This window comes from Pyrgilauda ruficollis, unplaced genomic scaffold (genome assembly GCF_017590135.1).
Source record: "Pyrgilauda ruficollis isolate IOZ18807 unplaced genomic scaffold, ASM1759013v1 scaffold9, whole genome shotgun sequence".
In the NCBI taxonomy this organism is placed as follows: Eukaryota; Metazoa; Chordata; class Aves; order Passeriformes; family Passeridae; genus Pyrgilauda; species Pyrgilauda ruficollis.
In genome coordinates, this window is record NW_024531043.1 from 8,673,919 (window position 1) to 8,701,687 (window position 27,769).

Consider the following 27,769-nt stretch of genomic DNA (forward strand, 5'->3'; position numbering starts at 1 on the left):
ACGGGTCTCCCCCGGCCGCGCCCGCCGCCGCCGGGGCCCGCCCGCGCCGCTCGTGCCGTGTGGCCCCGGGGTCGCCGCTTCCTCCGGGCCGCGGGAAAGGGAGAGGTGCCGCCCTCACGGGAAAGGCCGCTCGGCACGGCTCGGGCGGGCCGTGCCCGCAGCGAGAGCCGCGGCCGCGCAGCGGCTGCTCCGCGAGCTCCGCGCGCGGGCCGGGCCGGGCAGCGGCGGCGCCGCGCGGGGTTTGTCCCCGCTTGCCTGCGGGGCAGCGGCCGCAGCCCTGCCCTGCTCCTGTTCGGTGGCACGGGGCAGATCCTTGCCGTGGGGGCTCCTGGCTGGTTTGTTTCCTGTCCCACCTTCTTATTATTTCAAAGTCCGCTGGCTGTAGCCTCGGTGGTAGTAGAGGTAATGTGTAGGTTGAAAAGTTTGTAAACAAATCTAGCATAACACGAAGTTGTTGTGACAGAGTTGGAAGTAGATGCCAGATTTCCCGGCTTCTGATATCTTCCATCCCTTGTGTTTCCTATTGTAACATATCTGGCGTTGAACTTTACTTGGGTTTCTTGGGTTATATCCAGAGCCTGCCTGTCACAGAGATTTCTGAAGAGAAAACTTGAATTGGCTCCTTTTGACACTTCTTTCTTCAGCATCTGTGTTATGTCTGTTATCTGCAGGTGAAGCCCAGTGATTAATTTTACTGAGTTTTCTCTTTTCCTCTTTCAGCCGAGTGGTTTTACCTTGCTCCGTGCAAGAGGTATGTCCTGATGATCCTCCCTGCTGTATTCAGACTGAGGGCTGGGAGGGGGTTTTGTGTCAGAAATGTGACCAGCCTGAGTCCCAGCATTCCCTGTGCTGTGGCTGCACTGACAGAGATGAGTGACACACGTGTGATCCCTGTCCTGAGCAAGGAATTTCCAAGGAAGCAAATGCAGCACCGAGCCTTGAGGTGTTCTGAGCCTTCCACTGCCACCAGTACAGTTGTGCCCTGTGGCAGCACTTTGCTGCTGATCCAGCACTGAGGGACTCCAAGCCTTTTCCTGAAGCCAGAGGGGAAGGAATTGTCTTCCCAGACCTGAAGCCAGCCATTCAAGTGGCACTGAAGTGCAGTTAAGTGAGAGTCATGATAGGATGTCTGTCATGACAGGGTGTTGAACGTGCTTCTGAAGGAAACACTCTTCTTCTTCACTCTTCTTCTGTAGTGTGCATTTCCTGTCAGGGCAGCATTTAGTTGGTTGAAAGTGTTGTGCTTCTGAAGGAAACATCACTCTTCTTCTGTAGTGTGCATTTCCTGTCAGGGCAGCATTTAGTTGGTTGAAAGTGTGAACTGGGAGTGTTCAGAGCTGGAAATAAGTCAGTCCAAAATATATAAACTCAAAAGTGATATTTCTTGGTGCAGTGAAGGACAGCAAATTCACTTAGCTCTTGGGATAGGAAAAATGAAGTTATGGTGTGCACCCAAGTGCTGGGTTGCTGTGGAACTTGGTGTTTGTGAGCTGCAGACATGTGTTGCCAAAAAGTTGTCAGAATTTACTAAACATCTTTGCTATGGTGTATTTTACTTTGCTGACAGTCTTTTTTGTACTACTGAATTGTCAGTGGAAGCAGCTAATTGTTTTTAACATGTTAAAAGCTTTTGGCCAACTTTGGTGCTAACATTTGACTTCTCTTCCCTTTGCAGTATCAAGTTGGGCAGCTTTATTCTGTGGCAGAAGCTAGCAAAAACGAAACAGGTGGTGGGGAAGGAATTCAGGTCTTAAAAAACGAGCCTTATGAACAGGATGGCGAGAAGGGACAATACACTCACAAAATCTATCACTTAAAGAGGTGAGAAAAGCCTTGATGCACGTTGTAGCCCCTCGGTATTGAGCAAGAAATGTTGAAAGGTGAGGTTTAATTTGCTGAATTGTGCATGAGCGCTCTGGTGAGTGGGGAAATGGGAAATACAGTGGATTTTAAATATGTGGGATACTTGTCTGGGACAGCTGAAGGAATTGTGTTTCCTTGCACTGGACAGGAGTCAGAGATGAGTGGGACATAAAGTTCCTGCTGCAGGTCAGGAGCTGCTTGCCAGGGAGCTGGAGGTGAGGGCTCTGCAGTGCTCTTCCTCAGCAGGTGTCTTTGCTGCTCTGCAAGAGGAGGGAAAGCACAGCATTCCTCATGATCACACAGCTCACTCTGGTACCTTATCATTACCTTTCCCATTTTTTCTCAGCCATGTCGTGATCAGGAAGGTTTTTGAAGTTCCTGTGTGTTTCACTGCAGGTGACAGCGTGCATCACAACCCCTCAAATGCTTGGGTAGAATGTGCCTTTCTTACTGGAGTGGGACGAATCAAAGGGGAATGTCAGCTGGCAGGATTTTAAACACATTGTCCCTGTTTGTTTTCCCAGTAAAGTCCCTGGGTTTGTAAGGATGATTGCTCCAGAAGGCTCCCTGGTGTTCCACGAGAAGGCCTGGAATGCATATCCCTACTGTAGAACAAGTGAGTCTCCCCATGTGTGTTCTTCTGTCGGTGTTTTTATATGTGAAATCCTTCAGAAACAATTGTATCTAACAATGCTCTGTGTTTTCTTTTCCTTTCATTGCTCGTGTTTTCCAACGACACCAGTTGTGACAGTGAGTATTTGAAATCCTACCAATCATATATTGGGGTTTTTTAAGATATATTTTATCTGTTACTACCCATTACAATTGTCTGGCTCCAGCCTGTCAGATGTGCCTTGCTGGGACTCCTGGTGTAGAGCATAACAAAGTAATTCCCTTTACTTTATTTGTCTGCACGTGGCTATAATTAGAACTGTAATTTGTCAGAGAAATTATTTCATTTTCTGTGTCTTCTTTTATGCCTTTAATTATCATGCATTATGTGTGTCCTGGTAAGACATAATGCTAAAAAAAGTGGGAGGGGAAAAGTGACATATCAGAGGCTTCTACACCCCTGAATGCAGGAGGAGCAGGGAAATGGAATCAGTCCCTGCCTGTCTGAAATGCCATTCCTGTAAAATGAATTCCTGCCCCAGTTAAAATGGGGTAACTGGGAACCTAAGTGGATCAGCACAGCTCAGGATTTGGATTTGTTTTTTTAAGTTGCATGGGAGACACATCATTAAGATTTTTACATGTTTTGGCGACCTGTTTAATGACCACTTATTAGTTAAATGTTAAACTGCTTTATCTGCTCACTTGCAAACACAGTTTAGATTGTTACCATGTGGATGTGACACAAGTGAGTTTGAGCTGTTGAGCTTGACTCATTGTGGTACCTGTGCACACAGGTGTGTGCCCTCTGACTTTTGGAATCAGCAGGGCTCTGTCATTGTCTTTAGATGTACAGTTTGGTGGCAGCTGGACCATTATGATCCAGCTTTATGATTGTAATTGTGCTGTACAGTAACATCTAACTGCAGGATTGATAGTTTGAAAATTACTTGAACATTGAGGTAAAGAACTTCAGGGTTGAGGACAGCAAATGGCAGGGTTGTTTCTACTGGTGTGCACAGGTAGAGCTGGATTTCTTAAAGATGACTGGTTTTAATTTAGTACTCACTGCTCTAGTTTAAGATTATCATATACCTATTTCTGTGTGTAGGTATGGGACTGTTTCTCTGGTAATTTCAATATCTTGTGTTGCTAGTCAGGGATTAGTAATGGCTTGTATGTAGATACCATTTATCTAAACTTAGAGCAGAGAGATGTAATGAGACTTGTGCTTTTTGCTTTTAATTCTTACAGAATGAATACATGAAAGATGACTTCTTCATAAAAATTGAGACCTGGCATAAACCAGATTTGGGAACAACAGAGAACGTGAGTTGGGGTTTGGATACCAAGCCTTAGTGCAATTGTACAATTAGTACAGATAAGGTATTTTATACCTGGTGATGGTGGATAATTACTGCATAAAGTCAATGCCTGACCAGTGAGTAAAGCAAGAAAAGCATTTTTCAGGTCCTTGCAAGGTGGTCAAGCTGTCCCATCTAAGGAGATCAGGAGAAGGGGTTTGGTTTTTATGATTAGAGGTCAATACAGATGCTTGATTCTCATGCAAGTACTTAAATAGCTTTTCAGCAGGTCCTTTAGTTAATTTCATGTTATTTTACCATAGACATGCTGACAAGTTAGGCTGATGAGTTTATTTGAAAACAGGTTTCACAAGAGCACTGGAGTTGATCTGTGAACACTGCAGTTAAATATTGAAGCTGCCTCTGTGAATTGTCCCAGCTGGTGATGTTCTTGTTTTCTCCCCAGACAGTCAAATTGAGGAAAATTTTGATCTGTAATGACAAACATTTATAAACCATGCAGAGAGGAGTAGTTGTCAGTCTGTTTCCAGTGCTTGGGTGAGCTGTAACTCTGGATGTGCTGCACTGGAGGGGGATTGTTCTTGGACAGCTGCCCTGGCTGTAACTGAGTTTAGGTGTGCTGGACAGACCTCAGGTGTGGAGCTGATTCCATCCTCTGACCTTTACACACCCTCAGACTACTCCTGGTCCACCTTCAAGGCAGTCCTGTGACTCAGGGAACCTGTGAGATCAGGTTATTGAAATCTGCATATTTGCACTTGGAATTTTTACACCTTCTTTCTAGCTTGAAAAGTTCATGTAGATTCTGGAATGGGTAATGGTTCTAATTAGAGCTTGATTTCATTAGTGCTAACAAATGTGACAGATGAATAGAGCTTAATCTTAAATCCAGGTTTCCTGAATGCACAAGAAGTGAAGGCTTTGTGCTGGTTTAAAATTGATTAGTGAATGAATTAAACTGTAATTGTGGAGATCATTCCCTTGGAGAAAGGCAGAGGAAGAAGGGGTAGGTTTGGAGAATGCTGCCTTTACAGCATCCTGAAAAACTCCCTGGCACACACAGGTACTGCACAAGGTGCATCACTGTGTGATTCCCAGCATGGGAATGATTCCTTAATTCCTTCTTCTTCTTTTTTTTAGGTTCACAATTTAGATCCAAACACATGGAAGAGTGTTGAGGTTGTCCATATTGACATTGCAGATAGAACTCAAGTAGAACCAGGAGTAAGTAAATGTTCTGCTGTTGGGATTGGGATGTAGCACACAGCTGATTCCACTTGTGCTTTGTGTTTTTAGTGAATAAGCTAAAATGGTGTGGATTTCACCCAACAGAGACATGAAAAGTGTCTTTAACAGAACCATTCATTTATGTGCCTGCCTTTCTTCTTTGGTTTTACTGCTGATTCTTTCTGCACATCTGGATCTGTTGGGGCTGTTGCCTGGTTTGTTAAATTGTAACAGCTGGACTGTTGGATGTGTAATATTTTTTGGACAGTAGGGAAGTGGTAGGCACTGATATGCAGACTGTGTTTGCACAATAAATGTGATTGTCTTGGTTTTGTGCAAGGAGAAGCTCTTCATAATTTTTAACTGTTATTTTCTGAAAGTAGATACTTGGATATCCTACATTCTGGGGAGAGGATTTCTTTGCAGGAAGTCCTTGGAACTATTTTCAGTACATAATCCTCTTTTTTCTTTTGTGTATTTGACTTACAGAGTATCAAAACTGAGTGCAGAGTGGTCTCATCCAGAGTCTTAAGTCTCTTCTGATGTACATTTCTACATTGTTACATTTCTGTTTCCTTTTTATAAACTTCTAACAATGTTTCCACTTTTAGCAAATATTTTAGAGGATATTTGTAGATTCAAGCTCACAGTTTAGCCCATTTTTGTGTAGGAATACTTGGGATTCATTTTCACCATGTGATTAAATTTCTTATTTCCATTTCGTCTCCCAGAAACTCCGTTTTGCTAAGTCCTGACTTCATTAACCAAAGCCTGGCTTTGTGATTAAACTCTTAGCAGACACTGGTAGCTCTGAGTTGCCTGCAGGCTGACATCCTTGCTGTTTGCTTGTTTTCCCCTTCTGGGATGGGAGAGACATCTGGGATCCTCTGGGACCCACACTTGGAGTCTCTTCTGTTATAAAAGTCTGAAGTTTCTGGCCTTTGTCTTCTCTCTCTTTACTTCTTAGCACTTCAGGAGAGACATTTTCTATTTGTGCTGATACCTTTATCAAGTTTAGGTAATGAACTTGAATTTTATTTTTTTTTCTTGGAAGTTCAGCTACATCATAACAAAATTGCCAAGATTGACATGCTGACTCGTGCTCATTTAAGTATGTATAGAAATAATTTGGGTGACAGCTATGACTTTCTTTAGATACACATTTAACCCTGCCATCTCTTAATCATCTCCAGCATGCAGTCTGTGTCACTTTATGTTGTTTGTATATAAAGGTGACTTCCCAGGAGAGAAAGAGTTTTTAAAGTGTAAGCAAAAATGAGCACTTGATGAACATCAGAGGAGGCAGAGGTTTTGGAAATAATTTATAGAAAAGTACAGGGTAGTGAAAACAAATTGAAATCAGGTTTATGGCTATTTTTGTACAATGAAGACATTAAATGTCTTGTTTAGGTCATAGTGGATCTTTATTACTTGAAAGAAAGTTCTAAAATTACAGTTTTGTACAAATCAGTCAGATTACACATGGATTTGGATTTTGGAGTTTGGATTTCTGTGTGCTGTCCATTTCTCTTCAGTTTGAGGAAATATATTGGAATATAGGAATTGCTCTTTTGTAGTCTGTAAGGAAGTGTTAAAGATTCTCAAGTTGCAGAGCTTGATAGGTGGATCTCTCCCATTTCAGACTTAATTTATCACAATAGGCAGCTAAACAGCTCCACATTATTAGTGCTGAACCTTGGATTCATCATGCAATGACACATCCCATGGGACAGCCTATCTGTGTACAAATATGATGTGCTTTCAGTTTTATGCCCCTCTTTTCATCCTGTTTATAAATATCTCTTCCAGCCTTGTTCCTAGTGACCTTTAACTTCCTGCTCTGGGCATGGCACCACGATGTGAGTCCGTGATATCCAGGCTGGTTTCATTCCCCATTTGAACCTTGGCATTCTTTCAAAGGTGATCTCAGGCAATGGTTCCCCTGATAGCTGTGCTGTAGCTGCAGGACTCTTCAGGAGATGGGAGTGATTGCAAGGCATTTTTTATTAAAAGCCATTTAGCTAAACCTACCTAAAGCACACCAGTGCCTGTCAGGGCAGTGTACAGTGGTGCTGGTGACTGTTTCAGTTATGAAATAAGGGAATCATGCACTTGAGTTGGGTGTATGGCATACTTGGATAAACCTGATTTTGGTCTTCTGGTGTGCTGTGAATGAGCACTCACAGAGCTGTGGATGGTGTTGGAGGGAAGCTGTGGGAGGTGGTACCTTCCTCAGGATCTGTATATGAGTTTTTTGCTTCATAACACATGTACATTCTCCTGCTTCAAACACTAATACCATATTGAGCTGGAAACCCAGAATTTGTGTCCTCCTACCTAGTTAGTGTGATGCCACTCTATGTTCAGTTCCATTTTCCTGGGTTTGCAGATCAGGCATCAAACTTGTGTAATTTTCATGTTAGGTTCTGAAAGTTTTCTTAAAATCATTCTGTCCTGTTTGAATTTTTATACCATTTGATAGTGAACCATGAGTTCTCAGGAGCACTGTTACTACTCTGAGCAGGTCTAAAGACTGAGAATGAAATTGTAAAGAAGTGCCCAGGTTCTGGGTTTGTTGTGATATTACTTTATTGTATGTGGTTCACAGTCTCTCTAAATCATTCTTTATAATACATGGTTGCATTCATGAATATTATACTGAGAATTTGAGCAGAAACTGCCTGTGAAATGGTATTTGTGTATTTCTTTGAAATGGTTTTGCTCCTCTGTCCTGTTATGCTGCTGCAGGCTGATGTTTGCCTGTCTGACTTTCCAGAGGGCTTCAGGGGTTTGAGCTGTAATATTTGCTCCAGCAGCTGCCTGTTTTTCTTCCTAAGAAGGACTTGTTGTCAGGAGTTAAGCTCTTGCTGCACAGATATTTTCCTTAAACTCTGCAAAGAACTGTTGTTTATTTGTACTTTGGCTCTAGTCCAGTCTTCTTCCCTGCATGCTTGTAGGATTTGTGTGTAGAGAAGAGTTCCTACAATGCCCTCCTGTCCATCTAGGCTTTAGTCTATAAAGGGTTTTTCCTGTCCTTAACAGGATTTGGGTTAACTGAGTTCTAAAAGGCCTTGGTTCAAACCTTCTGTCTCTAGCACAGAAAACTCTACTGTGACTCATCTATTTCCTTGGGATTTCTGTTTTCACTCCTACCTTTTACTCATAGATAACATTTTCTTCCCCAGTGTTTCCAGCTGTGTGGTTGTTTTATGTGGGTCCTAAATGCAAGAGCACAGTTGCTTTTTGCCAGTGTCCCTGTGCAGTGGGAGGTGGGATGGCAGGTAACAGCATCATGTGGGCTTGAGTGTCCCTGGGGTATCCAGACCAATCATTCCACTCCTTAACCCAGGCAGATCAAGGCTGCACATGTAGCTCAGTTTAAATGCCTCATGCCTCACACCACTACAGTGAGCTGTGCTTTGGCAGGATGTTCACACAGTGAAAATAAATTCAGGCTTGTCTCAATGCAGTACCTGGTTTTATTTATAAAACTGGCATTAAGAGGTGGAATTCTTGGGTTTCTGTTTGGCATGTTGCTGCCCCAAACCAGCAGCAGTTCTGCCAGCAATTAGTTATGTAGAGCAAAATTGTTTATCCATTGCTGTATCTTGATTCACTTCAATGTCTTCTATCCAGTGGTTGTGTGAATTTTTTAAAAGGCAGTCATGAGCAGGATTCCCTCCTGTTCTGCCTCCCCAGCAGAGGCCATGTGTTGCAGCCTGAATAGCTTTAGCATGCTGGTTGCTGAATTATTGCCTTCTCCTCCTCTCAGGGGTCACAGACCCAGTGGGACAGTGCAGATGTCACAGTGTGCACAGCACGGGGCAGCCCTGGAGAGCTGTTGTGTTGGGAGCAGGTGTGATGGAGCCAGCCTGGCAGCTGTGCTGCACCATCCTGCCCCAGCAGAACCTTAACACAGTGGGATATTGGATCTGGTGGTGTTTTCTGACTCTCAGAGTGTTTTATGTTACAGGACTACAAAGCTGACGAAGATCCTGCATTATTCCAGTCAGTTAAGACAAAGAGAGGACCTCTGGGGCCAAACTGGAAGGTACTAGGAACTGTTGTTACAGCCTTAGGAATTGATCAGCAGAAGAACAAAGTTCATGGTTCCTTCAGAACTTGGCTCAGCTCCAGTTGAGGAACAAATTTTCTGTGGCCCAGCACATCCCCCAGGTGACACCCCAAAAGCAGCACAGAGCTTGCCAGTTCCCCCTGCCAGCCATCAGAATCTGTCCCAGCAGGGAATGGGCTGTGTGTGCCACTCCAGAGATCCCCACAGGAATTGAGGAGCCACTGCTGTGCCCTGGAGTGAATCACAGGGAGTCTGTCAGGAACAGCCCCAAGTTACTGATTAGAATGTTGTTTTTCTGTAATAATGCTTAGAATAATATTTTATTATCATAACAACATAGTTAAATTTAATTAATTTACTATAAAATATACTATTTATCATTCTAATGCACTAAATAGAGTTATAATTACTAATAATTAAACTTTTAAAGTATTAAAACTTCTTTTCTATTATCCCCTAACAGAAGGAGTTAGCAACCGATGAGGAGTGTCCCAAAATGTGTGCTTACAAATTGGTGACCATCAAATTTAAGTGGTGGGGACTGCAGAACAAAGTGGAAAATTTTATACAAAAGGTGAGTGCTTCTGCCTTTTGGGGCTGTGTTGATGTGGGGGTTTGAGCAGGAACACTGGTGCAGTTTCCTATTGTCCACAGCCAGGGAATTCCTGTCCTTTTCCCCAGCCAGTCAAACCATTTGTGTCTTGGTTTGCTGCAAGTGGGGCTTCACTGGAATTACCAGAACAATTCTCTAGGGAAAAAAAGCAAAGTCTTCAGGAAGTGGCTGTTCTGTCCTGCTGCCACCTTGGAGCTGGAACAGATTTTAACAACATTCTTCATAATTCTCAAGTAATGTGAATGGCTGAACTTTCTTGAAACTCTTTTTTGATAGTGAAATTTGTTCATTCTTTCCATGTTAAAACATTTGAGAGATGAGGTGAATTTAAATTGGATCCAGAGGTGAATCTGTAGCAGTGTGAAGCAGCACCCACTTGAAGTTTTTAAGTCTTCAAATTGAGCAGCTGCTATCACTTCACCAGCCTTTAGCCAGTCCTACCTGTGATCTAATGCTTGTTTATCTTCTTAAAGCAAGAAAAAAGGATATTTACCAACTTCCACCGCCAGCTGTTCTGTTGGATTGACAAGTGGATTGAGCTGACTATGGAGGACATCAGGAGGATGGAGGATGAAACCCAGAAGGAGCTGGAAGCGGTAAGAAAGCTTTTTTTTAAGGCTGTGTGTGCTTCTACCTGCAGATTTATCTGTGCAGAAACTGAGGCAAGGTGTGTGGTGTCCATGCCTGTGTGTGTGTTTGGGCAATTGCTGATGAGCACTGTGGCCCCTTGAGTGCAGCCCCATGGGCTCCTGCATTCTGTGCTGATTTAAGGTAAGTGCCTCTGATGTCATTAAATGCAGGATGTCTGCCCTGACTGCCTCTGTGTTTATGGCACCACACCCACTGCAAAAGTCCCATTCAGGGCCCTTTTGCCACTTGGTTGGAACCCAAATCTGTCACTGTCCCGTTCCACCTCGTGTCTTGCTTTGTTGCATTTCTTGTCATCACTAGATCTGATTACTTTTTCTCTTCAAGCATGTTTTCAAGCAAGTTTGTGTCACCTCTCAACTGTTTCACTTTTGATTAGCACACCAAACCAAAGTTTTACTTCCAAAAAGAAAGTCAGTAAAATCACCTGAGATCATGTCACTTTTCCTGCTTTAGTGGCTGTGAGGACCAAATCCATGTGGCCTGATGTGTTGTGGGCTGATGTCTGGGAGAAAGCTCAGACTTGGGGCACTGTCACTGCTCTCTCCATGCAGAGGTAGAGGACCACCACAGGCTGGGAAGGAAGCCTTCTTCTGTAGAGTCTTTCCAGAACATGACCTTTGGCATGAACCTTTCCCATGTTAAATCCCACTGGCGTTTTTGCCATTCTTGGAGTTGCAGTTGTACTTCCTTCCCATTTTGACAATTGTTTCATGTCTCAAACCCAATCAGGTTACCCAGACAGTTCCAGTGTCTTGGTTCTTCCAAGACATAACATGTCTCCAGCTGCAGCTTGCTGTTTGCCTGGTTTGACCCATGGCAGACACCTCTAACCTGGTTGCCTGAGCTGTGGACTGGGGCCCTGGGGCACATTCTCTGCTCTGTGCTTGGTCTTTGCTCTTGGTACCAAAGCAGCTGCAGCTCCTCCCTCCCCACTCGTGCTCTCCAGGGGCTTTCCAAGCAGTGTGGAACAGCCTGTGTTGTGTAGGGATGTTTCCTGTGTTTGGAACAGTGTTTCTTCACAGTCCTGTGCTGAGCTGTAGCACCAAATGCTCTTTGCCCATAAGCTGGAGGGTTTGGGTCAGCAGCCCCAGAATGTGCTGTGGACAAGGTTGGTGTTCACTCACTCTTGCAGATCTTGTGCCCTCTCATGGGCATTTGGGTATTTTTGGCAGTTGTTTTCTCAAATCAAGGGGGTTTCTTCTTCTTGAATTCTTAATTTATGCCTGATCCTGCTCCTAGAGCCACCTGTTCCCAGGTGTCTGTGGAGGAGGAAGCGTAACAGCTGTCCTCTCTAAACTGATTTTTGCCAGAAGGGTTCCCTTTTGCACATCCATAGTTCTTAATTTGGACTGAAACAGACTTTATCCAGTTTTCCTGAGCAAGGGTAGTGAGGAGTGCACACCAGAGGTGTGCTAGAGAGAGGCAGCAGAACCTGACACATCTGTGTGCATGGTCAAATTGTTCCTTTGTGTCTCTGTGGCTGTGGATGTTTTGTTTCACATTTCTCACTGGTAAGTAGCTACTTTTAAATATTTTTTTCCAAAATATTTGCTGCTCTTTTAGTTCTTACCTTAAGCCAAACCCAGCTCTGGTGTAACATTTATCCTCATTCTTAAATATCACATGTATTTACTTAATATTTTCTCTTTTTGCAAAGGCAAATTGTTTTTTGCAAATTGTTGTGTAAGATATTAGTGTCAGGAATTTGGAATTTGTGTATTGTTGAAAAAGTTGGGTTGTTTTGGTTTGTTCTTTTTCACAAGATAAATGTATGATGTTACACTAACCCAGATTTCTTTGGATATTGTGAAATGTGAGAGGAGTGTGGACCTACTGTCTTGGGGTTTTTCCAGTTATGGCAAGAGTGGTATCTACAAACACCTATAAATGATGTAATTTCCATGGGTTTGTGGTGCAGTGCATTATTAGGCAACCTGAGGGCAAAAATGTCACTGCCAAATAATATCAATGCTACTTTTATCCAAAATAATTTGACATCTTGATTCATATTCAACTACTCCACCCATTGTGCTCACCAGTAACTGCCTTTACATCCCCAGTACACCTCAAAGTGTGTTTTATGGCCAGGACCTCTGGGAAGTGAGTGCTCAGGGCTGAGGTGCTCAGTGTGACACAGATATGTCCCTGCAGTGGTCAGGGATGGCCAGGGCAGCCCTGTCATGCTGAGAGCCAAACCTGGCACAAAGCAGGGCTGGCAGTGCATGTTCTTTCCCACACAGTGTCCTGGTGCTCTTCCCCTTCTCATGAACACCCTTTCTTCCTTCTGCTCCGAGCTGATCTTTCTCTGGGTTCTGTGCACATTCCAGTTCTTTTGTTGCTCCTGTGCTTCATCTTCAGTCGATTTTTATAGTCAGGATCTCTGCTTTTGTTACTTTCTGTTACTCTCTGAATCCTCATCAGTGTTCTTCCAGAGTTCCTCTATCCCAGTCCATCTTTTTATCACTGTTTATGTTTCACTTGGTGGATTCTGTCTCTGGCTGCTGGAGATGAGAAGCACCTCTGCTCCATGAAACATGCATCAGCTCATCAGTGCAGAGCAGGAAGGCATCAGGTCCAGCCAGAGCCCTGTGACCAACCTCTGTCATGCCTGTGTGAGGGTAGAGATGCCACACTGAGTACCCTGAGCAGTGATTCCATGCTGGAGCATCGTGAGCTCGGTAAAATTTCAAACAGCATTGTTTACAGCTGCTCTCCAGTTCCCAGGTCTCCTTGCCAAAAAGAAATACCATACCATGGCCAAACCCCCTGAGCTGTAGCTGGTCCTGGCCCTGGCCAGGGAGAGGCAGATGCTGGCCCTGCAGGTCGTTCCTTGTCTCATACTAACCACGGCGCGCAGGTTCTGTGTGTGGAGCTCACGTTTTATTTCACTTCAGATGCGTAAGAAGGGTTCCGTTCGAGGCACTTTGGCTGCGGACGTCTAGAGGAGTTCTCTGTAGGTTCTGAGGCAAAGCAAGCTGTGTAAGTCAACTGCTGGATGGAAAAGGAGAAGAGGGATTGTTGTTCTTTTGGATGGGAATTGCTAGCAGAAATCATCTTAATGTCCACATAACCCGTGTGGGCCTTACCTTCCTCCTGCTCGGTAGTGGTGTGGTGGTCAGCAGGTGGGGCTGACCCACGGTGCCCAGGACACTGCAGGTGGGCACTGATGCAGGCACTAAGGCTGGGAGCAGAATTCCTGCAGCCTTGGCCACCTGCCCTGGTGCCTGATGCTCTCCCACTGCAGGCACCCGAGGTGTGGGATGTGCTGCTGTCGTGGCCGTGGTGCTGAGCCCTGGTGCCCGCCCCTTCTGGGCACCAGTCACACAGGGCAGCTTCGCTTTGCTGCACACACAGGGGCAAAGTGATCTCTGGACTTGGTCCACGTCACTTAGGGAAGCTGTGGAGCGTCACCTTCCAAACAAGTTCAGTTCTTAGAAATCCAGTTCCACTAAACCGTGTCAGAGCTGTTACTGCAGGAGCAGCTTCTCCAGGAGTTAGAGGCTCTTGGTGCTTGTGCCCAGCCCTTTGGTGCTGCTGTTCCTCACAGGGACTGTTGTAACATCCCAGCCCAAGGGTGCACATCCCACTGATCTGTGTGGGCTCCCCAGAGAATGGAGCTGCTCCCAGCCCTGGGGGCAGGTCCTAGCCAAGGACAGCTCCCACTGAGATTCCCTCAGGAGCCGGCATTGCTTTTGTGTGACTCTGAGGCCCTGTCCTGCTTTTCCCTGGAGATAATCTCCCTGCGTGTTTGGAGCTGTGTCTGAAGAAGCTGCTAATGCAGAAATTGCACTTGCTCTCTCCACAGCTGCGTAACCAAGGCCAAGTGAGAGGAACGAGTGCTGCCAATGACGAGTGACCCGGACGGACGCCGGTGCCGGATCTTGGCTGTGTGTGTGGGTGCATGACTCTGTATATAACTACACACACACATGCAGACAGAAGGGGTGGTTACAGTGTCTCTGGGTGCTATACCTGTCCTAGCAAAGATTCCAAGGAAACTGCTTTCATTATGTATACCCCAAGCAAATAAAAAAATCAACTGAGTAGTGTCATTTAAAGGATGAATTTTGCTAACTGGTATGTTCATGAATGTCAATACTGGACCAATTTCTGCCCTACTTGTTTTCTCTCCTGTCCAAGTCACTCTGCTCTAACTTGCCCATCTCTCATTGTAAAGGAACACTCAAACAAGTTAATTTCAGTTTTATGTCTTCCCTATGTGATGAGTTTTTGGAATAGGAACAATGAATGTATTTATAGCTATTTATTTCTGGATTGTCATTATCCTCTAGTCAAATCAGAAAAAAATTTCTATTAGTGGAAATTGGAAGACTTTTACTGTTGAATAAGTTTAACCCAAACTTTACCCACTCACTGATTTAAAAGAAAAAAAATCATGTTTTATTGGACTTTTGTACATTGAAATGCTAACAGTTTTCTTCATTAAAATTGGCAAGACTAAGGAAAAATGGCTTGTGATTTATAAAGTAATTTACAACTTGAAATTTTTCAGAACCTGCTTTTTAGGCAAGTACACTGACAGTACCTGTAGAGCATTTTCCAGTGTATCTTAGGCTGGGCAGTGAGGACAGGGTCAGCCCTTCCCTCCAGGAATACTCCTGCCAGTGCAGTGGCTGTTTTCCAGAGCTTCCCTTTGGAAGTCATGCAAGCATTCTGGATTTCACACACAGCAATGGGATAGAATTGTGATTTTAGCTGTTTTCATGTTGGAAATACACTTTGGGAGATGTAGACTTTCAGATTTGCTGACAGTTTCAGTTGTAGCCCCTGACACATTCCCCTGCTGTCTGTGAGGGGCTGATGTTTGAGAGCCCCTGGGATAACAGATGCCTCCTGTAGGAAACTCCTTAGGGAAAAGCTCTTCAGCATGTTTGAGGAACTACTCAGAGCACATAACAGAGGGACATTAACCTAATGCTTGTTAGATCAAAGAAAAAGTATTTTTAAAAGCACTAGTTAGATAAAGATCTATTACTGCCTGGTTTCTTCCCAGCACCCTTGGCAGGGCAAGCCTTGCCTGACTTCCCAGGAGGGATCTGATTTCTGTTCCCATCAGTGGCAAAACATTCCTGCACTGGCAGCAGGAGTGTGCTGTGCACCTTGTCCTGGTGCTGAGCACGCTGGCACTGCCACACCTGCCTGGTGCTGGTGCCTCCCCCGTGTGCTGCACCACCCACCCTCCAGCCCCACTGTCATGTGGCTGGCTTCCTTTCTGGGTTAGTTCAGTGTTTATTTGTCCTGTACTACCAGGAGGTTGGGTTGGTAAATGCAGAGATGTAGCACACACACACACAGAGGTCATTTAGTACCCCTGGAACCCAAGGGCTCAGGTCTCAGTGCTGGAGTTTGTGTCCTGCCATTTTTAATGTGTTGCAATGCAGAGGGAAAGGGGCCCTGTGACTTCCATGGATTTGGACTAGTTGTGAAAATTTGAGAGAATCTTGTAGTGAATGTACAATGTTTTGTTTCCTTTGGCAGTCTCTGGTGCAACTGACAAGTAAAGCAGGCAATGAAATTTAATTAAATAAATTTGATCATAAAAAGCTCTGTCTCTTATCTCAGGCACTCACATTTTGCTCCTGAGCTGGTCTTTGGTGTCCCAAAGGCTGCTCTCACCTGGGGCTGGGCTTGGTTTGGGATTTCAGGCTGAGCAGCACCTGGAGCCTGGGCACTGCTGAGCTGGGAGGACTCTGCCCACTGTGATGTGCTGGGCTGGCAGAGGTGGGACTGGGCATGAGGAGGGGCTGCAGGTGGGCTGCCCTCCCACGGGGCACCAGAGGTGCTGAGGGGCTCCTGGGTGTCCCTCCCTGGGGTCCCATTCCTGGGGCTGGCTGAGCTGCAGTGCTGGCCCTGGGGCAGGGTTCTGCCTGCTCAGGTTGTGCAATCACCTGCTGCAAATGGAAGCTTGTAGAGCTCCTTTGGTAAATGCAGAATTGAATTCTGTCTTTACTACCAGCTTGTTTAGCTTCCAGATGGTGAACCAACAGGAAGCAGTGGAAGTGTAACGTAGTTTTGATGTAATGGATATGTAAACGTGATAGTTATTCACTGCAATAGACTGCTGGGAACCACATTCCAGCAGTAACCTTGGAAATCCATCACTTGGCTGTACACAAGTGTGATCTAAAGGAGACTTGAAAGGAATTTGCTTTTTTTTCTAGAGGATTTTTAATCACTGAAGAGAAAGGAGAACAGTTTCTGTATTTTACCTTTACATGTAGACTGAGAAATGTCAGGAAAAAAATCTGCTGAGATTTTGGGTCTTTTGGGATTTTCCACCCTCAGGCCTTTCTAAATACTCTCTGAGCAATCTGAAAATGTCCTGTAAGACAATTTACTCTGCATTTCCAAGCCTCAGTTGATGCAGCCATGTTTAGGAGCCACATCATGTCCTTGAAATGCTGTGCCATGGTTTTATGGCAAAATCTGAAGCATGGGGCTGTTGCTGTGGTTTTTATTCAGTTCATACAATTCAAGAGTCTTCTCTTTTGAATTCTGTCTTGATAAAGTCATGGGGAAAAGATTTTCTTTGAAGTTTTGTAACTTTTAATGAAAGACTTTCTACTTGCTTGAATTTATATGAAAAATTAATTTTAATCAACAGCATATAATTGTCGGGAAGCAGAGATTATCCAGAGTGATGGCTGCAGACATTTTATTCCTGGGAGCCTCCTCTTCTCCTTGATGCCTGCTGTGGGCAGAATTCAGTGTGCAAAAACCCTACCACAAACAGAGTTCTGGCATGCACAGTAGTTCTAAAGATTATAATGATAATCTTTAGATTGATTAGATTTAGATAATGATAAAGATTATAGTGTCAAGCCCAGGCTTTGGAGGCAGATTTTCAATTGCTTCCACCTGAGGCATCACCTGCATGAGGATCCTGCATGTGAGTCAGGTGGAGTCCTGTGCTGCTGTCCCTGTCTCCTCAGCAGAGGATATTTGAGGTCCCAGCCCTGGCAGCAGAGCCAGGAGCGTGCCTGGTGTGAGGGGAGGTCATTTCTTTGCAGTGCACCTGAAGACAGAGTCTGGAGCTATTTCTGCCACTGCCCTGTGCCTTTTTTTGCTGGTATGCTGGTACTTGTTCTGATACTTGTAGTCACTCTGTTCTGGTGCTTTTTTCCCACTTTTGCTATTTATGCTGTATTTTTTTAAAACCTCAGCAGGCACCAGCACAGCCCCAGATGTGCTGCTGTTACCCTCTAGGGACAATACCTGCTGTCCATGCTTCAGAGCAGCCTTGGATTTCTTATTGCTATAAGCAAAGGAAGCCCTGATTTAATTTTAAAACTTTATTCCTCAGGTTGGGGACATGTTTCTCTCCTGAACCCCATTTACCTTTATTCTTTTAATTTTTCTTTCTAAAATTACATGGCTTTCTGGTTTAGAATTTCATATCCAGGACACACAAGAAATTTGAGGTATTTGTTGAATCTGAACTATAGAGCTTCTCCAATCCCAGCTAAAATCTTGATATGCTTATTTACCAAATTTCTGTTTTATAAGCTTGGTTTTAGCACCCTCTAGGACAACACCTAATGCTGTTGCTCCTTTTGCAAAAGGCTCTGTCTCCCTTGTTTCTCACACAGTCCAAGGTAAATTAAAGGAATGTGATTATCAGGACTTCTGAAAAACCCAGTAGTCACTGGCTAAACTATACCGTAAAAAGAACTGAGCTACACCAACATGGGAAGTCCCTAAAAAAGGCTGGGAGCAAAATGGCCATAATTGAAATCTGAAAGCAGCAACTCCATAAAGAAGTAAGCGAAGAGGCGGCTCTTTGTAAATGATGATCTAAAAAGTGTTCTGGGTTGTGAGACCTCATTTCAAATGTATTCATTAAATAATATTTGAATCATTTAACAGTTTGAACTCTGCTGCACTGCTAATATCTTCAGGGGATTTTTTTTTCTGCAGTAACAAAGGTGCCTTTGTTCCCGCTCAGTGCTCGGGCTGTGCCTTGGATATTAGTTGGAAACCTGATCACCCAACATCACTCCGAGGCTGCGAGCACAATGTGAGTCGTCTGCAACCCGGATTAAATCAGGCCCTTTGTACAGATGCTGAGGGGCCGTGATGGTGGAGGAGCGATGGTTATGGGCAGCAGGAGATCGTTAACCCTTTGTGCCTCTGGCGGGGACATGCGGGGTTTGGGCGAGGCTGTCAGCGAGGGCCAGGGGCAGCTGGGCCAGCTGCGAGGAGCAGCCAAGAGTGCCAGAGTAATTCCTGCTGGAAAGCAAATCAGTCTTTAGGCAGGGCAGGTGAATTCATGCTGCTGGACCGTGTGCTTGCTGCCTTGGGATGCCTCTTCCCTACAGTGTGTGGGCAGAGGCGCTTGATTTAAATTGGAAAAGTCAGGACTGTGAGCCAAGGTTGACCAGTGGCTCAGGAACGCACGTCGTGCTGTTAAACCTTATGAAGTAACACGATAAATAATAAACACAGGAGCAGCTTTATTTCCCTGCTGGTTTGAGTTCTGGGCTCCGTGGTCTCGAGCATCCCTGTGACCCCAGGACTGTTCTCCAGCAGAGCCAGGAGGTCAGGGGCCGAAGGCAGGGGGGCCCGGAGCCAGCGCGTCCCCAGCCCTGACAGCCGCGATGGGAGGGATGGCAGCGGTCACAGGGCACCATGGAACACAGGGGATGCTCAGACACACAGCCCTGGGGAAGGTTCTCCAGCCTGATCCCCAGAGGGGACCTCCTGAGAACCAGTGACTTCCAAACCTGCACCCCGTGGCCCCGCTGTGCCCAGTGCTGTCCGGACAGGGAGGCGATGGCAGGATGGGACCGCGGCGTGTGGCAGGGGATGGCAGGATGAGGAGAGGAACGCCAAGGCAAGTGCTCTTGTGAAGCCAATACTTAGGGGAAATTAAGTCATCAGGACTTTATAAAACACCCTCTGGCTCTCTCTTTTCACAGTAATTCAGTTTATGAGATGATGAAAAATGAATTGACTTTGGTGGTTTTCTGGCATCACCCACAGTGAGCCAGACTTTCCAGATGCTCAAAGATTGTTCTTGCTCCACCACACTTATATAAATTCCCACCTGGTTCACGTTTAGGAAAACAGCAGAACAAAGTTGGTCACACAAACTCCACCATAAAACACTGAGGAGAGTTAAACATGATTATCCATACAGAGAGGTGCCATTTTGTTATTTATGTTTCACTGAGCTATTTTAAGAAACATAAAACTTCTACTTTTCCTGTAGTCAAACTAATTCACTACTTCTGTCTATTTCTGTTGTGCTGTGTATATATTTGTGTGTATATATATATACATAACTTCTTTTTTTAATATCCCCTTCCCAGTGGAATGCCTGATCCTACATGTGTGTTTTAGAGATGGGAATTTGAAGGGGGAAAATAAAAGCCCAAGCAGTGGACTGTGCTGTGGACCGGAAAAATTGCTTTAGGATTTCCTATGTTTTTACTAATGTACACTCTCAGTGTTGTATGATTTTAGCACTATCCTGTTTTTTAGTAATCCAAATTATATGTTCAATCAAAACATATTTTTGGTGTTCATTATATGTACACCAAAGTACCCCATGTGCTGTAAAAGTTTTCACCAAAGTGGTATAAAGGGCACCCAATATACTAATAGCAAAAAAAAAGCTGTTTGCAGCGATGGAAAACTCTACTGATGTTGTGAAAATATCATGATCCACACTGAGGAACCTGTAAACCCAAACAGGAAAGATGCACAGTGTAAGGTTTCAGCCATGTAAAGGATCTAGAACCAATTGAACCAACCTTGCAGAAGAACCAAACAGGAAAATCCCTGTCGAGGGCTAAGTTCTGAAATTGCTGTCTACCCCTGTGGGAAATGACTGAGGTGTTTTAGTCCCTTAACTCTGCTTGTTCAGCTATGCATTTTTAAAAATGGGAAGCAGTAAAGCGTCTGAAGGGATTTGGTTCAGTCTTTTCAGAAACCACATTGTTGGTAAAACTAAGCATGAAATTTTTACACCGGCAAGGTGAACTTCCCAGAGACTGAATGCAAATCAGGTTTCGCAGATGAAATTGTCTTTAATCTCAATTACAAACCATGTCACCTCTAGACACTCAAGCAGGGAAGGACAAGGAGTGGCAGAGGTCGGATCACTGGAAGTGCCTCCCAGCTCAGCAGTGTGACCGTGCTGGCAGCAAATCCCTCTGAGGCACCGTGTGCAGGGCAGGTCTGCCTGCTCTGGGCACAGCTGGGTCTTGGGACCTGCCCAGAACAGAGCCCTTCCACACCCAAAAATCCTCCTGTTCTCAGGAGCTGGAGCAGATGCAGACAGACAGACATATCCCCTGTGGAGCGATGCCTTCCCTCGGGAGCTGGCTCTGTGCTCCCTGCACTCACAAGCTCATCTAATGATTTTACACATTTGCCTCCTGCATCCCTTCCACCACCACGTTTCGCTGTAGTTTGACAGACAGGAGATACAATAGTTTCCCTCAACTGTTCCAGGCAGAAATGCTGAAAACTTCCCTGAAAATGTCAGCCGCCAGAGTTGGAGAGCTGTCCTTGAAAATATTACAATTCCTTTCACCGAATATCCCTGCTAGGAAGGGAAGTCCCTGGCAAGAGAAACGCATCAGCTCGTTAGTGAAGTGGCTGTTGGGAGCCTCTGCTCCAGGGACAGAGCCCATCACGGGGCTGTGTGACACGGAGCAGGCGTTGGTGGCAGCACGGAGGACAAGGGAGTGGCTGCCAATTAAATACCTGGAGCTGCACTAAAGACAGGACACCTTTGGAGAGCTGGGAGTGCAAACACCGCGGAGAAGCGAGCTTGGGTTCCCTCCATGTCAGGGTTTAAGGGGCTCTTGCTAAGGGCTGGCTGAGCTAAAGTGTCTTGAGCATATGGGCTTATTTTGTGCAGTTTCTGTGGTGGTTTCTTCGTTAGATTTTCAGTGGTAATGAGCCCACACAGTAGATTGCTGGAGGGAGAAAAAATCATTCTGAATAGGTTTGCTGAATAATTATGAACTGAGCTGAACTCTTACATTTGCTTACTAATTGTATGGTCCGTGATGTTTTATGTATGATGCATTCATTTTGTTAAAAAGGAATTTTTTTTCTTTTTCTTTTTTTTTTTTTTTTTTTTTGCTGAGCAGCAACTTTTCTAAGTGCAAGTTAAACTGCCACAGTGGAAAGAGCTATTTTGGATTTAAGTCTGATGAATTGATGTTGTTTGAATTATTTTTTTAAACATCAGTCCCACTATTTGGTTTTCAGAGCTTGCAATATGAAACCCAAAATTGTGCTATTGTCTGGAGAGTTGAAATAAATGAATCCCCTCAACTTTGGATTTGGCAGGCACAATTACTATTGTTAATTTAGAAAATAATCCCCAGCAGCTACAACTATTTAAATAATGCCTTTCCTTGCTTCCCCCAAGATGACCAAAACCCCAAGAATGAAAGTAAAAATATGTTTTAGAAAATACACTTTTCACTGCTTGGTCTGATTGAGAGAGGCTTCCTTCTCCTTTGCTGGGGACTGTGACCCTTTGTGACACGGGTGACCTGACAGTGCTGGCCCCAGCCCAGGGCCACGCTGCCACCAGTGCTCCCAGCTCCGTGCTGGACACCAGGAGCTGAGGGGCAGTTGGCAGCCCCAGAGCACATCTCAGGCTAGAAACAGGCTGAGCCACGTTCCCATCTGCACACCACGGGCCAGCAGAACCCCGCAGCTGGTATCCGACCTTGCCATTCCAAGCAGCTCACTGTTTTTACCGTCAGAATACTTAAGCTGAGATGATTTCCATGTTTGCCATTGTCCAGCTATAGACACCATCCCACCAAAGTCCACAGAAGGAGCGGTGCTGGGCGAGCTGGACCAAGCCATGGGTGGGGATGAAATGTCAAGACTGACTTTTCCAGCGAGCCCGGGGTGGCTCTGGAGGGAGCGGGGCTGAGCCGCTGGCGCAGCGCACGGACTCGCGGTCCGGGTCGCAGCCCCGGGGCCGATGTCGCCGCTGGGCTAAGGGCCGTTCTGTGCCCACGGCGAGGAGAGGCTCGGGAGGGAGCGGCGGCACCCCGGGGCGGTGGGCTGCCCGCCCGGGCCGGGAAAGGTAGCGGCGGCGGCACCGCTGCCCCAAGACGAATCCGGGCAGCCGCTCCCGGCGGCTCCGCCCGGCATCCCCCGCACCCGATCCTGACCTTCCGCGGCGAGGAATGCTCGCGGGTCCCGGCCCGCCCGTCCGGCCCGACTGCCCGCCGCCGGCGCGGAACGGGGGCACGGACCCTGGGCCGGAGCGGGGGCTCTCCGACCGCCGTCGGGGCGAAGCGGGGGCGCGGGCACGAACCGGGGCACAGAGCGGGTCCTCTCCGCCCGGCGGGGACACGGAGCGGACACGGAGCGGGGCCTCTCCGCCCGGCGGGGGTGCGGCGGGGGCCGGGCGGGCGCCAGGGGGCGCTGTGCCCGTTCGGAAGAGCCGCTCCGACGGCGCGCACGCAGGCGCAGAGGGGGAGCGACGGCGGCGGCGCTGGGGGAGCCCCGGGCGCGGGGCCGCTCTGAGCCGGAGCCGCGTCGGGTTCGGAGCGGGGTGCGGGACCCCGGCCGGCACAGCCGTCGGTCCGGACCGCTGACCCTATGCAGGGACGCGGCGCAGGGGCCGGCGGCCTCGTCTCTCCCTCAGTCCCTCCCTCCGTTGCCGCCGTTCCCGTAGCGAGGAGCGAGACATCCCCTTCGTTCCTTTGTGCCGCGGTCGCGCCGCGCGTACTGCGTTTTCCACCCCGGTGCCCGCCCCGCAGCTCGAGCCCCGCGCCCCCCTCTTCCCCCCTTGTCACTTCGCTAAGTAATAATTTCCACGTCCAATTCCATTTCTTCGCCAGTTCTGAAATCTCCAGGCCATCAGCAAGGAGGATAGTTCACATGAAAACTAATTACACAAAATCAATATTTAATCACAGCGCAGCATCCTGATCCTGCAGAAAAAAATCCCGTTAAAACTCTCCTGCCATATACAAACAGTCTTCAGCCGCTTATTTATAGATCTCATTCTTTTTCGGTGGGAGCAATATTCATTACTATTTCTTTAAACTATCGACATGTGCATCCGCGAGCACCTGAAGCACCGTGTCCCGCCGGCGATCTGTGGGCTCCCTGGCCTGCTGGGTGTTTGTCCCTCCGGGGGAACGGGCTTGTGACTCCCCCCGCTGCCGCAGCGCCCGCTCCCCGCGAGGCTCCGTGCGGTGCCCGGCTCGGGGCGGGCCGGCGGGGCCGCTCCTGTTCCCCCGGGCTCGGGGCTACCGGGCGGCTTTCGCCCCGGCGGGCAGTGCGGCCGGTGGCTCCCCACACCCGCCACTTGGTGCCAGCTCCAGTACCCCCCGCCCCGTTTCAGGACCCCGCTCCGGGACCCCAAGGTACCGCGCACCTCCCCGTCCGCCCGCGCTCCGTGCGCCGCGGGAGCAGCGGCGCCGCCGGGCACGGGGGGCGGTGCGGGGCGCGGTGCGGGCGGGGCACGGCCCCGGCGGCGGAGCCACCTTAACGGCAGCCCCGCCCCGGACCGCGGCGCTCATTGGCGCAGCCCCGATGGCTGAAATTCATCGCTGAAATGCAAAACTTGTTGCTGCTCCGCCAGCGCTGGGTGAGAGCGCGGCAGCGCGCGGGGAGCGCGGCGCAGCCCTCGCAGCGCCCGCCCGGCCCCGCGCCCCGGCCGGGGGGAGCGCGGGCGAGCGGCCGGTACCGGCGGCGCGGCAGGATGTGAGCGGGGGCGGCCGAGTGGCGCGGAGCGGAGCAGCGGGGAGCGGCGGGCAGCGGGACGGCGGAGCGGCGCGGAGCAGCCATGCCCTGCTGAGGAGCCGCGCAGGATGTTCGGGCTGGAGCAGTTCGAGCCGCAGAACAGCGGCCGGAGCGGCGGGCAGGCGGAGCGGGGCTTCGGCCAGCCCGGACTGAGCATGAGCGCGCACTTCAAGGCGCCGGCCTTCCCCGGCGGCGGCCCAGCACCGGCGGACCCGGCCCTGGGAGCGCTGGGCGAGCCGCCCCTCCTGGGCATGAACATGAGCCTGGCCGGGGACGGCTACGGCTTCCCGGGCCGCGGCCCCGCCGAGCTGCACGGCGGCGGCATGCAGCCGCCCGTGCACGGCTTCTTCGGCGGACAGCAGCCGCACGGCGGCCCCGGCGGCGCCCCCCACCCGCACCAGCATCCCCCGCACTTCGGCGGCGGCTTCGGGCCCGACCCCGGCGCCTCCTGTGTGCACGGCGGGCGCCTTCTGGGCTACAGCGGTGCGCTGGGCGGGCAGACGGCGTTCGCCGACGGCTACGAGCACATGGCCGAGGGCCAGAGCGGCGAGGGCTTCGGGCAGCAGCGCCCCGGGACCTTGCCCGATTTCCAGCACCACGGCGCCGGCGCCGCCAGCCACGCCGTGCCGGCGCCCTGCCTGCCCCTCGACCAGTCCCCCAACCGCGCTGCCTCCTTCCACGGGCTGCCGGCGGCCGGCTCCTCCGAGCCCCACGGCCTGGAGCCGCGGCGGCTGCCGGCGCAGGGCGGCGTGGACTCGCTGGAATACAATTACCCTGGCGACGGCCCTGCCAGCCACTTCGAGCTGCCCGTCTTCTCTCCGTCGGAGCCTGAGGGGCAGCTGCCGCACTACGGCGGCGGGCGGCAGGTGCCGGCGGGCGGCAGCTTCGCGGGGGCGCCCGCCCTGCCCCGGGCGCCGGGCATGGCCGTGGCCAAGGCGCACCCGCCGCAGCAGCACGGCGTCTTCTTCGAGCGCTTCGGGGGGGCGCGGAAGATGTCGGCCGGTCTGGAGCCGGGGGCCAACGCCAGGCACCCGCTGATGCAGCAGCAGCAGCAGCCGCCACCACCACCGCAAGCACCGCAGCAGCCGCCGGGCTTGCTGGCCAGACAGAACTCCTGCCCGCCAGCCATCCCTAGGCAACAGCAAACAGAAGCCAACGCTCCCAACTCCAACCTGCAGGACAATGGGCCCATAATGCAGAACCAGCATGCACAGTTTGAATACCCTATTCACAGACTGGAGAACAGGAATATGCATCCCTACACCGACCCCGTGTTTAATATGCAGCACCCTCCTCCGCAACAGCCACCAAATCAAAGACTGCAGCACTTCGATGCCCCCTACGTGAGCGTCGCCAAGAGGCCGCGGTTTGACTTCCCCAACACTCCTGGCGTCGAGCGCTGTGCCTCCTGGGGCGGTGGCATGCACGGCCCGGCCATGGAGAGTCACCTTTCCCCGACGGCCTACCCTGGCCTGCCGGGCGAGTTCACCCCGCCGGCACCTGAGGCCTTTGGGGGCCCATTGCCACACGGCGGCCCTGAGCACCCGGCACTGGCGCAGCGCCAGAACGCGGCCCTGGTGATGAAGCAGATGGCCTCGCGAAGCCAGCAGCGCCTGCGGCCGCCCAGTCTGCAGCAGCTGGGGCATCACGGTGAGGTGGGCGCACCCGGCAGCCTGCCCCCGCCAGCCTTCGAGCGGGAGGCTGGTGGCGGCCGCAGCTTCGATGCGCCGGCGCCGCACCTGGCCCCCGACAGCGCCTGGTTCGCAGGGCCGCCGCCGCCTGGGGAGCTGCTGCCGAGGCGCTTGGCAGCGCCCGGGCTACCGGCCGAGGCAGCCCCCCACGAGCTGGGCCTGCAGCCGGGCGGCCCTGCCGTGCTCTTCCGGCCGGGTGCCGGTGGGCTGGGGCTGCAGGAGCCCTTGCGGATGGCAGGCGAGGGGCCAGCGCAGGCCCTGCCGTCGCCCGGCGTCCATCCGCCCTTCACACCCACAATGGGTGGCCTCTCGCAGCTGCAGTCACCAGGCAGCGGTGTGGCACTGCCCAGTGCCCCTGCTGAGCGCCGTGGCCCTGCCGACTTTGCCGCTCAGCCTGGCTTCCCCTTTGGGGCGGCAGCGCGGCAGCCGGCGGCCCACGGGGCTGCACCTGCCCTCAGCGCCTCGCCAGGTGCCTACCCACCACCCCCGCCCGAGTTTCCCCCGCCACCCCCACCACGGCCCGCTGCCAGCAAGCTGGGTGCCCTCTCGCTGGGCTCCTTCAGCAAGGCGGCCAGCAAGGACAATGTCTTCGGGCAGAGCTGCCTGGCTGCCCTTTCCACTGCCTGCCAAAACATGATCGCGAGCCTGGGCGCTCCCAACCTCAACGTCACCTTCAACAAGAAGAGCCCGGCCGAGGCCAAGCGCAAGCTCAGCCAGGCCGAGCCTGACCCGCCACCTGCTGCCCCGGACTACTTCCCAGCAGGGCCACCAGTAGGCGGGGGTGGCACGGGCAAAGCAGCGGGCACTGCCCCGCTGCTGCCTGCGGAGAGCAGCCTCTCGCCCGGCTACGCGCTGGAGCCGGTGGCCGGTGGCGAGGGGAAGGCGGGTGGCGGGCGGGGTCGGGGTCGCCGGAAACGGGACAGTGGGCACGTCAGTCCCGGCACGTTTTTTGAGAAGTTCTCAGCTGCCGAGGGCGGGGGAGCCGGTGTCAGCCCAGGGCAGCCGGCAGTGCCGGTGGCGGCGGGGGCCCCCCCGGGGGCTGCGGGCGCAGAGCGCGGTGGAGGCACCCCTCATGACAAGCCCCTGACTTCCCCATCCTGGGGCAAGGGCAGTGAACTGTTGCTGGCGGAGCAGCCCGACCTGATGTCCTCCCTGGACAGCGGCATCCAGAGCGTGACCAAGTCAGACGGCAGCTCCCCGCACGTGGACTTTCCCGACGAGGTCAGCACCAGCTACGGCAACGAGGACGAGGTGTCCTCCAGCTCCGACAATGCCACCTCCAAGCCCACCCGTAGCCCGCTGCTGGGTGGTTCGCCCAAGCTGCCCCGTGGGGAGCACGCACTTCTCAACGGACAGAAGCCCCTGGCCCTTGGCCTTCTCAGTACATCTACCTCGACCCCCGACAGCTATGGGCTCAGCACCACGGCGGGCGCTCACCCTGGCACGCCAAGCATGGAGCAGGTGCGGACCCCCACAAGCACCTCGGCCCAGGATGAGATCCACCCCCTGGAGATCCTGCAGGCACAGATCCAGCTCCAGCGGCAGCAGTTCAGCATCTCGGAAGACCAGCCCTTGGGGTTGAAGAGCAAGAAGGGGGAGTGTGCGGGGCAGAATGGGGACAGTGATCTGGGCAGCTGCTGCTCCGAGGGTGTCAAGGGCACCATGAGCACCATCGACCTGGACTCCCTGATGGCAGAGCACAACTCCACCTGGTACCTGCCTGGAGAGAAGGCCCTGATGGAGGGGCAGGAGGAGGACAAGCCCATGGCGCCCTGGGAGAAGCCCAAGCCCCCGAACCCCAGCAAAGAAGGTATCAGTTGTCCCATAGGGGTGCTGGCACAGGGGTAGGGTGGTTGTGGGCTGCTCAGGGAAGGGGACATGGTGAGGCTGCAGCTCTGGTACTCTGGGCACACACTGGCTCCACCCCTGTTGGATGCCAGGCACCTTCCCAGTC

At 50.2% G+C, this 27,769-nt stretch overlaps 2 protein-coding genes across 4 annotated transcripts in view; both read left to right on the forward strand.

Annotated features, from left to right (window-relative positions):
* PITPNB (phosphatidylinositol transfer protein beta) overlaps positions 1–14,835 on the forward strand; it is a 14,962-nt gene extending 127 nt beyond the window's left edge. Inside the window, exons 2-12 of one of the 2 annotated variants that reach the window (XM_041488627.1) lie at positions 721–751; positions 1,676–1,821; positions 2,388–2,479; positions 2,606–2,613; positions 3,730–3,804; positions 4,941–5,024; positions 9,001–9,078; positions 9,566–9,676; positions 10,189–10,311; positions 13,261–13,345; positions 14,172–14,835. In XM_041488627.1, coding sequence (XP_041344561.1) covers positions 721–751; positions 1,676–1,821; positions 2,388–2,479; positions 2,606–2,613; positions 3,730–3,804; positions 4,941–5,024; positions 9,001–9,078; positions 9,566–9,676; positions 10,189–10,311; positions 13,261–13,308 — 796 coding nt within the window. In that variant the 3' untranslated portion in view covers positions 13,309–13,345; positions 14,172–14,835. The remainder of the gene's footprint in view (positions 1–720; positions 752–1,675; positions 1,822–2,387; positions 2,480–2,605; positions 2,614–3,729; positions 3,805–4,940; positions 5,025–9,000; positions 9,079–9,565; positions 9,677–10,188; positions 10,312–13,260; positions 13,346–14,171) is intronic. The other variant, XM_041488626.1, reaches the window with a different exon arrangement.
* Positions 14,836–24,059: 9,224 nt separating this feature from the next.
* MN1 (MN1 proto-oncogene, transcriptional regulator) overlaps positions 24,060–27,769 on the forward strand; it is an 83,557-nt gene continuing 79,847 nt past the window's right edge. For both annotated transcript variants that reach the window (XM_041489140.1, XM_041489139.1), the window contains exon 1: positions 24,060–27,625. In XM_041489140.1, coding sequence (XP_041345074.1) covers positions 24,193–27,625 — 3,433 coding nt within the window. In that variant the 5' untranslated portion in view covers positions 24,060–24,192. The remainder of the gene's footprint in view (positions 27,626–27,769) is intronic.